General features: G+C 49.0%; 1 protein-coding gene across 1 annotated transcript in view; it reads left to right on the top strand.

The window, feature by feature from the left end:
* Positions 1 to 2,306, top strand: part of NOTCH3 (notch receptor 3) — a 32,664-nt gene extending 30,358 nt beyond the window's left edge. Inside the window, exon 33 of the mRNA XM_027586918.1 lies at positions 213 to 2,306. Coding sequence (XP_027442719.1) covers positions 213 to 1,265 — 1,053 coding nt within the window. The 3' untranslated portion in view covers positions 1,266 to 2,306. The remainder of the gene's footprint in view (positions 1 to 212) is intronic.
* The last annotated feature ends 12,574 nt before the right edge of the window (positions 2,307 to 14,880 follow it).

Genomic DNA, 14,880 nt, shown 5'->3' with positions numbered 1-14,880 from the left:
TAGGTCCTGGATGAAAGTGCTTTAAAAGAAAGAACTTGCCCAGTTTCCCTTAGCAGAGCTGGGATTCCATCCAACTCTGCTGGGCTGGAGAGTGTGAATTCTTCCCTCTTAGTGTCCACCAGGGGCTAGGGGCCTATGAGACGTTGGCCAGGGGTTAATCCTGGCTCTTGCGATGCTGACATCTCGGGGGTTCTGTGCCCCACCCCCTTCAGGAGGAAACTCCACTGTTTCTGGCCGCCCGAGAGGGCAGCTATGAGGCTGCCAAGCTGCTGCTGGACCACTTTGCCAACCGTGAGATCACAGACCACCTGGACAGGCTGCCGCGGGATGTGGCCCAGGAGCGGCTGCACCAGGACATCGTGCGCCTGCTGGACCAGCCCAGTGGGCCCCGCAGCCCTCACGGTCCTCATGGCCTGGGGCCCCTCCTCTGTCCACCCGGGGCCTTCCTCCCCGGCCTCAAGGTGGCACAGTCGGGGGGCAAGAAGAGCCGGAGGCCACCGGGGAAGGCGGGGCTGGGGCCACAGGGCGCCCGGGGGCGGGGCAAGAAGCTGACGCTGGCCTGCCCGGGTCCCCTGGCCGAGAGCTCAGTCACGCTGTCGCCCGTGGACTCGCTGGACTCCCCGCGGCCCTTCGGTGGGCCCCCTGCGTCCCCTGGCGGCTTCTCCCTTGAGGGGCCCTACGCAGCAGCCACCGCCACGGCCGTGTCCCTGGCTCAGATTGGTGGCGCGGGCCGGGCGGGTTTAGGGCGTCAGCCCCCCGGGGGCTGCGTGCTCAGCTTGGGTCTGCTGAACCCCGTGGCCGTTCCCCTCGACTGGGCCCGGCTGCCTCCGCCTGCCCCGCCAGGGCCCTCGTTCCTGCTGCCGCTGGCGCCGGGACCCCAGCTGCTGAACCCCGGGACCCCCGTGTCCCCCCAGGAGCGGCCCCCGCCATACCTGGCGGCCCCGGGACACGCCGAGGAGTACCCGGCAGCCGGCGCCCACGGCAGCCCCCCCAAGGCCCGCTTCCTGAGGGTTCCGAGCGAGCACCCTTACCTGACCCCATCCCCCGAGTCCCCCGAGCACTGGGCCAGCCCCTCGCCTCCCTCCCTCTCGGACTGGTCAGACTCCACGCCCAGCCCAGCCACTGCCACCGGGCCCACGGCCACAGCCGCTGGGGCGCTGCCTGCCCAGCCGCTCCCCCTTTCCGTCCCAGGCCCCCTAGCTCAGGCCCAGACCCAGCTGGGGCCCCAACCGGAAGTGACCCCCAAGAGGCAGGTGTTGGCCTGAAGGCTCTTCAGTTCCTGGATTTTGGGGGGCTGAACAGATCTCCCATCCTGACTCTCTCCCTTTCTTTTTAGACCTTACCATTCTCTTCTCTCTCTCCCGGCCCTCCTGTATCCCTCCCACCCCCCCTTGAAGCTGACTGAGATAGGTCACCAGCCTAGGCTTTTTCAGTCCTCCTTTATTTATAGGGGGTGCGGGCTGACCCCCGCCCTCTGGGCCTTGTGATGAGCCTGGGACCTCCTCCTGCACTCCCCTTCCCCATCCTTCCTTCCCTCCTTCCCTTCCTGCCTCCTCTGGTCTCTCTCCTTACACTCTGACACGAGTGGATTATTATTATTTTTTTTTTTTTACATTTTGTATAGAAACAAATTCATTTAAGCAAACTTATTATTATTATTATTTTTTACAAAATATATATATGGAGACACTCCCTGCCCCTGCAAACCCCCCAGTGCCCCCGTGGGGCTGAGTCTGTGGGCCCATTCGGCCAAGCTGGATTCTGTGTACCGAGTACACAGGCATGACCGGGATCCTGTGTACCGAGTACACAACCCTGGTGTGTACCAAGTAGGCACCCTTGGGCGCACCCTCCGGGGCAGGGGTCGGGTGAGACTTGGGAGCCTCTTTCCTATCCCACCTCCCTCACTTCACTGCATTCCAGATGGAACTTGTTCGATAGCTTTGCCGGGGGGAAGGGCCCTTCTGGCCCAGAGAGCCCGCCCCGGGTCCCCCAACCCTAGAGCCTGGGCCACTCCCTTGGTGAACTGGGTGGGGGAGGCTGGTGAGAACATGAGGACCAGGGGAGATGTGTGCGTTTCACTTTGTTTCCCTGTAAATATGGGACTGACAGGAAGGGAAGGAGCCGCCTGGGTGGCACCCCTTCCCCCCGGCACTCCCCTGGCCCAGCCACGGGGCAGAATGGAAGTATTTTTAGGCTGTTTTTGTAATGTGGCTTCTGGTCACAATCCCTGTGTAGCTAAATTCCTGGGCCTTGCATTGTACAGCCCCCACTCCCCTCACCACCTAATAAAGGAATAGTTAGCACTCCGCGTCACTGGTCTGTGTCTAGGTAAAGTGGGCGGTGGTACTGGTGGGCCTTCTGTTATCTCCACCGCCAGTGTGTGAGCTCCCGTCTTGGGTGGAACCTATTTAGCTTGCGAGCTTGCTCCGGCTTCCGCCTTTGGCAGATGACTCCACTGATTGGCTCAGAGGTGGTCACCTGACTCAAGGTGAGCCAATCAGAGTCTCTTGCCCCGGAAGTTCTTTAATGGAGATGCTAGGAAAGCCGCCAGTTGTTGGAACTTCTAAGGCCAAGGGCAGATGGAGAAATATGGGTGGCCAGTTTGGGGTGGTGAGTATAGATGAGCAAACAGAGCAGAAGAGTGGGGCTGATATGCAGGGTAAAGGTGAGATGAGTGCTCAGATGGCTCCAGGGAGTTGGAGGCAGTATCTCAGTTCCAGATGGAGCGTCAATTCCGGTTAATTGAGCATGCATCCCATTGACATCAACAGGTACTTATTCATTGCCTCCTAAGTGCCCGATGCTGGTTCTGCAGGGATCTCACCTCTACCTCATGCTCCCTTGGGTTCTGGAGACAATGCTGCATCGCGGAATATAGACACATACCAGCTTGGGTGGGTTTCCGTGTCTTGCAATCATTTGTGCCCCCAAACGAGGTTGTGTTTACACCGGGACCCTCCAGGAAAGGAGGATGGGATAATGTTCATTGATTCCTCCTGTCATTTTGTCATTGGCCGGGTCCCTTCCCTGCCTCTCCGCGCTGACCTCCGTTCTTGGTTCTTGAGTTTGGCTGAGAAAGAATTCAGAGCTAATTTCTCAAGCAAGAGTTTGATAGCAGTTAAAGAGAAAGTATACTCTCAAGAAGGGAGAGCGGGCAGGTTCAGAGGTGGCAACTGTGCCAGGGGTCAGGGTTGTCTGCTTTTATACTTGCATGGGTCATAGGTCATAGCTAGGGCGGTCTCTCTCTCTCTTTTTCTGGTTTCTGGAGTTTGGCTTTACTTTGCAGTATAAAATCATTTGGAGCCATTTTGAGACAGACATCCCTGAACTGGAGGTTCTGTAAAATCAATTCTACATTGCAGCTTGGTCGGTTGAGGAATATACACCTGGGATACAAAGGAAGCTTCTCCATTTACCTGCTTTATAATAGGTTTCTTTCTATTTTGTTCTCATCAATTTTATAAGGTTAAAACACGGCACACAGCTAGGGAGGTCTCTGCCGGGGGCTGCCTCCCGTCATCTAAGGGACTCCTCCTACTCGTAGGGTGGGGGGGTTCGGGGGGCCCCCCCCCCATGATCCTTGTGGAACTGTCCTGGCAGCCCTCCCCTGCAGAGGGTGTCAAAACCGCAAGGTAAATGTATTATTAGGAAGCTAGAGGTTACTGGAGGGCAGCAGTTGTAGGGGAGAATGCATGTGTATCCCCTCCGCCCCCCACCAGGCTTTCTCTGCTGCGTGGAACTTGGTTTCGCCCTTTTGATCAGTTGGAAAGCATTTGTTCACCGCCCACACCTAGCTGACTGCTTACTCTATCCATTGGGAGTGCTCTTGGTTGCAAGTGACACAAAAGCCGACTCAATTGGCTTAAACAGAAAAGGAATTTATTAGTTCATATAGCTAAAGGGGCCCAGTTTCAGGGGAGATTTGATCTAGTGGCTCCAATGAGGTGAACAAGGGCCGAATTTCTCTTTATCTCTACAGACTTTTCTCTGGGCCTCAGTTTCACCCTCAGGCTCCACATAGGACCCAACCTAACGTCTCTTCCCACCCCACACAATTCTAACCCTACTTGTGTGTTAGCAAAATAAGTGCAAAGAACATAGACCATGTTGCACTTTCCAGAGAATCAAGAAACTTCTAGGTTTTTTTTTTTTTTTTTAAGATTTTATTTACTTATTTGAGAGAGAGAGAGAGCAAGAGAACAATTGGGGGTGGGAGGGGCAGAGGGAGAGGGAGAAGCAATCTCCCTGCTGAGCAGGGAGCCCGACATGGGGCTCAATCCCAGGATCCCAGGATCATGACCTGAGCCGAAGGCAGACGCTTAACCAACTGAGCCACCCAGGTGCCCCGAGAAGCTTCTGATTTTGAGGTTGATTTTTGTTTTGGCCCCAATTGGATAATGTATCTATCCTCTGACTTAGGGTTTCTCAACATTGACAGTATTGACATTTGGGGCCAGATCATTCTTTGCTATGGGGGCTATCCTGTGCATTGTAAAATTTTAACAGCATCCCTGGCCTCCACCCACTAGATGCCAGCAGCACACTCCCCTTCCATTGTGACAAAGGAAAATGTCTCCGGACATGGCCAATTGTCCCCTGGGAGTGGGGGGTGTGGCTTTTGAGCACCACTGCACTAACCAGTTACTATGGCAATGGGATGTGGGATGTGCTGATTTCTTAAAGCAATCAGTCTCTGCTCCAAAACTGGAGCGGGGGTGGGGGGTGGGTGGTAAATTTAGGGACAATCAGGTTTGCAGAAGTAGGCATTCTGTGGAAGCAACTAATACATGTTTACTCTACCTCCCTCCCTTTGGCTAAATCTTTGGAGATTTGGAGATGAAAGACAATCTCTTTCATCGTTGTCTTAAGTTTAGTTTGTGTATGTTCATCTATCCTCTGCTTGCTTGTTGGGCACCTACTGCATGCCAAATTCTGGACTAGTTGTTGGGAGTAGAATGGTGAATTATATGGCCCACTCTCCGCTCTTACGGAATTTCAGCTGAGTTAGGGGATGTATAGTGGGCATGCCAATATATCCCTTTGGATCTTACCATTCCAGATGTTGACTGAGTTTCAGGACCCCTAAAACTCTCTACCTGGGAGCTTTCTCTTGTGTGGGGCAGGAATTGCCCTCAAGAATGTGGGGGTGGGGGGCGTCTGGGTGGCTCGGTCAGCTGAGTGTCTGCCTTTGGCTCAGGTCATGATCCCAGGGTCCTGGGATCGAGCCCCGCATTGGGGGGTCCCTGCTCAGCGGGAAGCCTGCCTCTCCCTCTCCCACTCCCCCTGCTTGTGTTCCCTCTCTCGCTGTCTCTCTCTCTGTCAAGTGAATAAATAAAATCTTAAAAAAAAAAAGAATGTGGGGTGGATGGGAGTTAATGGATAAATACCCCAGTTTCCTTGCTCCTCTGTGGGGGGAAATTCAGAGGTGTGTTCTATAGACTCAGAGGATGTCCATTGGGATTGAGTCCAGTGGCCCACAGCAGCAACTAATTCTTCCTCATTGGGACTTTCTGGGATGTTCCTTTTTGGAATGTTCATACTGGATATTTCTGGAATAATTTTTCAAATAAATTCTTTACACTTGAATCCTTGGCTCAAGAGAGGCCCATCTTAGCTGTGTGTATGAGTTGACTCAGGGGGAGAAACAAAAATATCTGTTGGGGTGCAAGCAAGTTTGGGGATCCTTCTTCCTGAGTGCTCCTCAAAGGAGAGAGAAAGTCTTTCTCTTCACCCACTTTGCTTACTTTATCATGCAACCCTGACTTTATATAAACAGGGCATTGGAGATGCTTGTCCCACAAGGGGGGAGCCTACTTCCATGTCTGGTGGAGCCAACTTTTTGTAAGTACATGTGAGACTTCTCTGCTCTGGGGGCCCCCTGGAATGGTTGGGGGAGCGATATCAGGTGGGAGAACAGGAAGCCTGCTCACTGCCTCAATGAGTTGGTGAGATTCAAAGATTCATGTTCATGTGACTTTACTGGTATCCACCAAGTTCAGAGACATTTGGATTCATTATCCTAGTTGATTATTTCTCCTTCTTCTTCCTCCTCCTCCTCCTCTTCTTCTTCTTCTTCTTCTTCTTCTCCTCCTGCTCCTCCTCCTCCTCCTCCTCCTTCTTCTTTTAAGGTTTACTTACTTATTTTAGGGAGAGAGAGAGAGTGCATGTCTGTGTATGGGGGGAGGGGCAGAGGGAGAGAGAGAGAATCTCAAGCAGACTCCTTGCGGGGCATGGAGCCTGATGCGAGACTTGATCCTATGACCCTGAGATTATGACCTGAGCTGACATTAAGAGTCGGAGACGCTTAACCAACTAAGCCTCCCAGGCACCCCTGTCCTAGTTGACTTCTTGACTGAAAAAGCAGTGACAGAACAGCTGTGTGTCTGCTGTTTGCCCCTCCAGACCTATCCTCACCCTTCTCGACTCTGTTCTGTGCTTGGGAGGATGATTCAAGTAGGTGGCATCGTTGGGCTCCTTTATCCTCTGGCTTCCACTTGGGTTTGGCCAATGAGATGGAAGATTAGAGAACAGAATGTATTTCTGGTTCCTCTCCTGCAGGGTAGCTGTGGTGCTCTCCATCTAGCTGCCCTCTGTGAGTCTGGGTATTTATTCCCTCTCCCTCTCTTTGGCCCTTCTGGCCTAGGGGTGGTAGGGGGTCTACCTAGGGGTCTCTACCATTGCAAGTTCCAAGGTAGAGCAGCAGCCTTGCCTACATCCTGCTCTTTCTTTCTTTCTGTCTTCCTTTCTTTCTCTATCTATCTATCATTTATCCAGTCATTCATTTTTGTTCAGCTTTATGAGTTATAACTAACCTATAATAAATATATTTTTAAAGGTTATTATTATTTTTATTTTATTTATTTCCTTTTTAAAAGATTTTACTCATTTATTTGTCAGGAGAGAAAGAGCACAAGCAGGGGGAGTGGCAGGCAGAGGGAGAAGCAGGCCCCCTACCGAAAAAGGAACCTGACCCAGGACTCAATCCCAGGACCCTGGGATCATGACCCAAGCCGAAGGCGGATGCTCAACCGACTGAGCCATCCAGGCATCCCAAGATTTTTATTTATTTATTTGAGAGAGAGAGAGAGAGAGAGAAAGAAAGAGAGGGAGAGCACAAGCAGGGAGAGGGGCAGCGGGAGAAGCAGACTCTCTTTTGAGCAGGGATCCCAATGCGGGGCTCGATCCCAGGACCCTGAGATCATGACCTAAGCCGAAGGCAGATGCTTAACCAACTGAGTCACCCAGGCTCATATAATAAAGTCAATCAATTTTAAGTGTAAAGCATGATGAGTTTCGACAAATGCATACAGTCATAAAACCACTACCACAATCATGTTTCCTCACATCCTTGTGTAGTCAATCCCCTCCCACATCTCTGGCTCTAGCAATCATGGATCCGCTATCTGTCGCTACAGTTTTGCCTTTTCTAGAGTTTCATGCAAATGGAATCATGTAGTGTGTTGCCTTTTGAATCTGGCTTTTAAAACTCAATGCTTTTGAGATTCATCCATGTTAATAGATACGTCAATCATTATGTGTATCATGTGTCTTCCTTTTTATTGCTGACAACAGTATGCATGAGGTGTGTTACAGATATGCAGCAATTGGCTTATCCATTTGTCAGTGTAGGGACATTTTGGTAATTTTCAATTTTGGGTGTTATGAATGAATTTGCTATAAACATTCATCGGGTGGACATATTTGCATTTCTCTTAGGTATTTTTCTTAGGAGTGAGAAGGCTAAGTTTTATGGTGTTTGTCAACTTTATAAGAAACTATCCAACTGTTTCCTCAAGTGGCTGTACCATTCTGCATTTCCAGTGTGATATATGAGAGTTCCGGGGGCTCCACATCTTCGTTAACACTTGATAGTGTCAGGTTTTTTTTTTAATGTTAGCTATTCTGGTGATATAGTGGTATTTCATTGTGTTTTTCATTTGTGTTTAATTTAAAAATAAGCACATCTCTTCATGTGCTCATTTGAGACTCATATCATCTTTGATGAAGTGTGTGTTCAGATCTTTTTCCCATTTAAACTTTATTTTTAGTTTTCAGTATAACATACTATAAAATTTACTTTGTGTGTGTGTACATATCTGTGTTTTAACACATATGTAGATTTACGTCTAACCCCACCACTCCAAGAAAATTCCTCACTCTGCGCTTTTGTGGTCATGTGCCTTCCCACCAGTCCTAACCCTTGGCAACCATTGATCTGCTCTTCATCCCTTTAGTTTTGTCTTTTCAAAAAAACAAAACAAAACAAAAAAATGGAATCATACATTCTGTAACCTTTTGAAGTTTGCTTCTTTCACTCAGCATAATGATCTTTGAGATCCATCTATGGTGTTGTGTATTCCAATAGTTTCCTCTTTCTCTTACTGAGTAATATTCCATCATTGCAAGGGTGTATTGCAGTGTGTTTGACCATTTACTCATTGACGGACTTTTGTGTTTTTTCCAGGTTTTGGAAGTTATGAGTAGAGCTGTTATAAACATTATGTGTACGGGTTTTTGAGTGGACACATGTTTTCATTTCCTAGCTTTTGGTGTCGTGACTAGGAACTTCTTGCCTTATTTCATGGGGCAGGACCTCAGGATGATATTGAATAGTCGTGGTGAAAGGAGACAGCTTTGCCTTGTTTTACATCTTAGGGGAAAACACTTAGTCTTTTTTTTTTTTAAAGATTTTATTTATTTATTTATTTGACACAGAGAGAGGCATGAGCACAAGTAGGGGGAGCAGGCTGAGGAAGAGGGAGAAGGAGGCTCCCACTGAGCAGGGAGCCAGATGTGGAGCCCGATCCCAGGACTCTGGGACCATGACCTGAGCCGAAGGCAGACACTTAATAGACTGAGCCACCCAGACACCCCAAACATTTAGTCTTTAAGTAGAATGTTAGCGGTAGGTTTTTGTAGAAGCAGCACATCAAGTTGTGGCAATCCCTTCTATTTCTAGCTTGCTACCAGTTTTTATCATGCATGGGTGTTGGATTTTGTCAAGTGCTTTTTCTGTGTTGATTGATACAGTTATATAATTCTCTTTCTCTTTTTCCTGCTTGTTAATATGGTGGATTACATTGATTGATATTTATTTATTTTTAAGATTTTATTTTATTTTAAAAATTAAAAAAATATTTATTTATTTATTTATTTATTTATTTATTTATTTATTTATTTATAGCACATGAGTGGGCGGGAGGGGAAGAAGGAGAAGGAGAGAGAGAACCTCAAGCAGACTCTATGCTGAGCATAGAGCCTGACTTGGGGCTGTTCTGTGCTTGGGATGATGATTCAAGTAGGTGGCATCATTGGGCTCCTTTATCCTCTGGCTTCCAATTGGTTTTGGCCAATGAGGTGGAAGATTAGAGAATAGAATGTATTTCTGGTTCCTCCCCTTCAGGGTACCTGTGGTGCTCTCCATCTAGCTGCCCTTTGTGAGTCTGGGTAATTATTCTCTCTCCCTTTCCTTGGCCCTTCTGGGGCCAAGGCGTGGTAAAGTCTCTCTACCATTGCAAGTTCCAAGGTAGAGCAGCAGCCTTGCCTACATCCTGCCTTTCCTTTCTTTTCTCTGTCTCTTTCTTTCTTTCTTCTATTATCTATCTATCATCTATCTATCTATCTATCTATCTATCTATCTATCTATCTATCTATCATCTATCTATCTTCTATCCATTCATTCATTTTTGTTCAACGTTATGAGGTATAACTAACATCCCACGACCCTGAGATCATGACCTGAGCTGAAACCAAGAGTCATATGCTCAACCGACTGAGCCACCCAGGTATCCCTTTAAGATTTTATTTTAAATAATCTCTACACCCAATGTGGGGCTCAAACTCACAACCCTGAGATCAAAAGTTGCATGCTTTACCAGCTGAGCCAGCCAGGCACCCCACATTGATTGATTTTTAAATTGAGACATATTATAAAATTCACCACTCACCATTTAAACATAAATTCATACATTCACCATTTAAACATGTACAGTTCAGTGGATTATAGTATATTCACATGGTTGTGCACTCACCTTCACTGTCCAATTCCAGTTTTCTCATTGCTTTCTGAAGGAGAGAATTTTTGGAGGTCATCACCCTGAAATTTTTGCTGACATCACTCCTCATGTTGATTGACTTTTGATTGTTGATATTATGGGTCTGGCGTTCAGAGGGAATGACTGATGTAGAGTGTAGATTTGGGGTGTTCTGGCATGGGGATGGTATTTAACTCCATATGATTGTACTGATCAGCTAGGGAGAGAGGAGAGAATCAAGATGAAAGCCTGGACAGCTGCAGTGTCAGGGTTGGGGAAGAGAAGGAGACTGGGAAGGAGTGGTTCAAGACCAAGGGGGAGAACCACATGTAGCAGATGTTGTCAGTATCCCCTGTCCATATCTCCTTGCTCTGACCACATCAGTGCACATCAGCCTGACTTCCAATAGCCCGTGCTCACATCTGTTTGTCTCAGGGCTTTCTCTGCTCTCTAGTCCCATGTGCAGTGGGCCAGGATTACTGGGGAATTAAGGCCCCCAGGATCAGCCCTCGACAATGACCAGCTGGGTTTGGTGTCTACATACCTCAGCTCTCCCACCCCTCCGAAGTGAATGTTATAGGCTGTATCAACAGAGAGAATGAACCCCAACTGCCACAGTGAGAGCTTGCTTGAGAACACATGTTTTAGTAGCTGGTTTTCCTTTCTTTTCTCCTTTCTCCACTCCCCTACTTGTGTTTTCTGGGCTCACCTCCCAAATTAACTTACCTCCATTGGAATCCTTGTCACAGGGTCTGCTTTTGGGGGAACCCAAACTATGACCGGAGCTGTTGGTCTAGAGCAGGTATGCAAAATCATGAGACTGTGCTCATGTGCACTCATGAAATTTTACTCATGAGATTAAATGTCTCACTAGGACTCCCATATTCACTGCAGCTTTATTCACAATAGCCAAAACATGGAAGCAACCTAAATGTTAATCAACAGGTGAATGGATACATATGTGTGTCTATGTATATGTATGTTGCATGTACAATATACATCGTTTATAGTGTTACGTGTGTGTGTGTGTGTGTGTGTGTGTATGTGGGTGAACACACTCACACACAATGGGATGTTATTCAGCCACAAGAAAGAAGGAAGTCGTGCTATGTGACAACTTGGATGAACCATTATGCTAAGTGAGAGAACTCAGAGAAGGAAAAATACTGTGTGATATCACTTATATGTGGAATTTAAGAAGCCGAACTCAGAAAAACAGAGACTAGAGTAGTGGTTACCAGGAGTTGGAAGGTGGGGGAAATGGGGAGATACTGGTCAAAGGGCACAAACTTCCAGTTATAAGATTAACAAGTTCTGAGGATCTAATATACAGCATGGTGATTATCGTTAATAATACTGTATTATATACTTGAAAGTTGCTAAGAGAGTAGATCTTAAATGGTCTCACCACAAAAAAAAAGGAATGGTAATTATGTGATGGGATGGTGGTGTTGGCTAACACTTTGGTGGTAATCATTTTGCAATATATAAATGTATCAAATCAACAGGTAGTATACCTTAAACTTACACAATGTTATATGTCAATTATATCCCAATAAAGCTGGGGAAATTTAAAATAAAACCAAATTTCTCAGCTAGAGAGACAGAAGAGGGTCTAGGACTGAACTCTGGGGAGTTTTTAATATTAGGAGCTGTGAGAGAAAGACTGAGAAAGGGTGGTGTATGGAGGTGGAGAAAAAGCAGATGCCCTGGAAAGCAAGAGAGCAGCCATGGCAAGGAGGGAATTCATCATTTGGGTTTGAAGCTCCTGGAAGGTGGGGTAGGGTGAGGACAGTTCCAGGGAGCTCACAGGCTAGGGGCAGACACACAAGGACACAGACAGTACGAAGAGGAAACCCAGGATGTCTGGGAGTACAGATGCTGCAGGTAGCTTGGAGTGATCAGGGAAGGCTTCCTAGAGGAGGTGATGTAGAGCTGTGTCTTTCAGGAGGAGTAGGAATTTGCAGGAGGCTAGGAGGAGGGGAAAAGAAATTCCTGAGGGAATAGCATGGGGAGGGGAGGGGGAAAAGGATGTAAAACAGCATGGAAATCTCAGAGGAAGGGTCAGCAGGTTGGAATGGCTGGGTCTATACCTCACTTCCTTATTATTAATTGGATAAATGGATGTATGTCAGTTTGTATGGAACGATGGCTGGGTTTGGAACTAGAGAAGATAGCAGGGGCCAGATCACAAGGGTCCTGAATGTGAAAATGGGGAATTTTAAACTTTACTGTGGTGGCAATGGGGAGCCACAGAGGTGTCTGAGTAGAGAGGGGACACAGCCAAAGCCTTCTGTTCTGGTGGCCAATACAGAGGATGGACTGGAGGGAGGTGGCGCTGCAGGCTTTTGCCAGGTGAGAATGATGCACTTGAGTTAGGGTGTGGCTGGGGGGGTAGTACAGAAAAAGAGGAAGGACAGGGGCGCCTGGGTGGCTCAGTCGTTAAGCGTCTGCCTTCGGCTCAGGTCATGATCCCAGGATCCTGGGATCGAGCCCCGCATCGGGCTCCCTGCTCTGCAGGAAGCCTGCTTCTCCCTCTCCCGCTCCCCCTGCTTGTGTTCCCTCTCTCCGCTGTGTCTCTCTCTGTCAAATAAATAAAATCTTTAAAAAAAAAAAAGAAAAAGAGAAAGGAAAAGAGGAAGGACAGAGAAAATATTTGACTATTAATTCTGGGGAGAGCAGAGAGAGGGATTGAGGGGGCTGGGGTCACTATGAGAAGTTAAGCCTGGGCAACATTTGTATAACATCAAGTGATCCACTTCTTCCTTCCAGCCCTGGGAGCAGGGAGTGTGCGTGCATGTGTGTGTGTGTTTGAGCGCACACATACGCATCTTCCTCGGGGCAGCAGCCTTGCCCAGCACACAGTGAGCACTGATGGGTACTGGGGAGCACGGATGGAGTGAGGAGTGTGTTTGTGATCTCCACCACAAAAATAAATCATAATTAGTTCTTCCCTCACTTTTTGCCATCGGAGCCTGGAGGCTGGGGAAGCAGACCCTGGGGTCTCTAGTTTCCAGTAGGGAGAAAATCTGCAGGGCATCACCAGCCTGAGCCCTGGGGTGCTTGTTAGTGGCTGGGAAGCCCCTGGGACAGGAGCTCTGGGGACCCCCTGCATAACAGGATCTGGGTCCTCAGCCCCTCCCTTCACAGGCTGTGAGCAGAGAGCGATGCAGGCAGCCACCGTGGGAATCTCCCTTGGCCATGGTGAGTATGGGTTCAGGGCCTTTGCAAGGCAGAAGCCACTCCAGCCCATCCCTGGCCCTATGTGTGAAATCTGAAAATGAGTCGGGGGAGAGAGAAATGCCAGAGTGACTGTTAACCTGAAAACAGCCAACAGTGATGGGCTTGGATGCCATTTCCGAAGGGTGTTCAGTTCTGTTTTCTGTGGATGGCAAAAGGTAGAGCAGAGGAGAATATGACATCTGCCCAGGAAGGGAAGGAGAGACGTCTGGGGGAACCTCAAGGAGAACCCTTCAAAGCCACAGATGCTCACCCGTGCACAGAATGCTGGTATGCACAGGTGTGCTAGCAGACCGTGGGACCGTGGTCTGAGCACATGGGGTGTGAAATGCACACGTGTGTCCTGCAAGCAACACACACACATGCACGCACACGTACCCTGGAGTTTCATGGGCACAAATGCACACATTTATATAGCAGTGAGTGCTCAAAGGTGGTGGGGAAAGGGCTCCTGGTTTTTTTATTTTATTTTATTTTTTATTTTGGTGGGGATTCCCAAAGAAAAGGAAGAGGAAGGGGAAAGACTGTAGATCCTAATCCCATGTGCTCCTGTCTGTCACCCTCACCATGAAGGTGGCATTGGGCAGAGCTCCAGAACTCACCATCCACGGGCTCCTGCTAACGCCCTCTCCAAGAAGCAGCTGGCCTGGGGTTCTTTCTGTGGCTGCAATTTTCTCAGGTTTCAGGTATGCAAATAAGTCACTTTCTAGTCCTGCAACCTGATTTCGTTTGATTAAGCACTCTCACCTGTCACAGTTGGAAAGCGGAATTTGGACGTTTGAGGCAAAAAGTCACAGCTTCTCAGCTGTTGTAGGGTTAGGTTTCAGCCATGTTCAAGGTTTCCCGCTTTCGGGCACCTGGGTGGCTCAGTTGGTTAAGCGACTGCCTTCGGCTCAGGTCATGATCCTGGAGTCCCGGGATCGAGTCCCGCGTCGGGCCCCCTGCTCAGTAGGGGGTCTGCTTCTCCCTCTGACCCTCTTCCCTCTTGTGCTCTCTATCTCTCATTCTCTCTCTCTCAAATAAATAAAGGTTTCCTGCTTTCTTCTTCCCCCTCTGGGGTGGGGTGCTGGGGGTTGGAGCAGATGGAGAGGGGCCTCCTGTCTGTATGCGTCCCCCACGCTCAGCTCAGCGTGTGTCTGCTCCCAGCATTCCCTGAGATGACAGAGTCCCCTCCACCCCCTGGCTGGACCGGTCTTACCCAGCATACTGCTGAGGCAGCTCTGCCAGCTCCCATACCCTGCTCTTTCTTTCATGCCTGCATCCAACCTGTTAGGAAGTCCAGTGGGCTCCACCTGCACAGCCTGTCCTGCATTGGCCACCTCTCACTGCCTCCATGGTCCTCGCCCTGGTCTAGCTCCCATCATCCCTCACCCTGGATCAGCTCAGCCACCTCCTCCTTGGTCTTCCGACTTTTACCTGTGTCCCCCCCACCACACTCTGTTCTCCCTGAATGGTCAGAGGGTGCCTGGGAAAACCTGAGTCAGGTCACATCCCTTCCCTGCTCAGAATCCTCCACTGGCCTCACACCACTTGGCATAAGAGCTAAAGTCAGCCCTGTGACCACAAGACCCTAGCAACATGCCCCTGTCACTCCTGTGGCCTC

This window comes from Zalophus californianus, chromosome 1 (assembly GCF_009762305.2).
Source record: "Zalophus californianus isolate mZalCal1 chromosome 1, mZalCal1.pri.v2, whole genome shotgun sequence".
Classification (NCBI taxonomy): domain Eukaryota; kingdom Metazoa; phylum Chordata; class Mammalia; order Carnivora; family Otariidae; genus Zalophus; species Zalophus californianus.
This window is presented reverse-complemented; position numbering and strand designations above follow the sequence as displayed.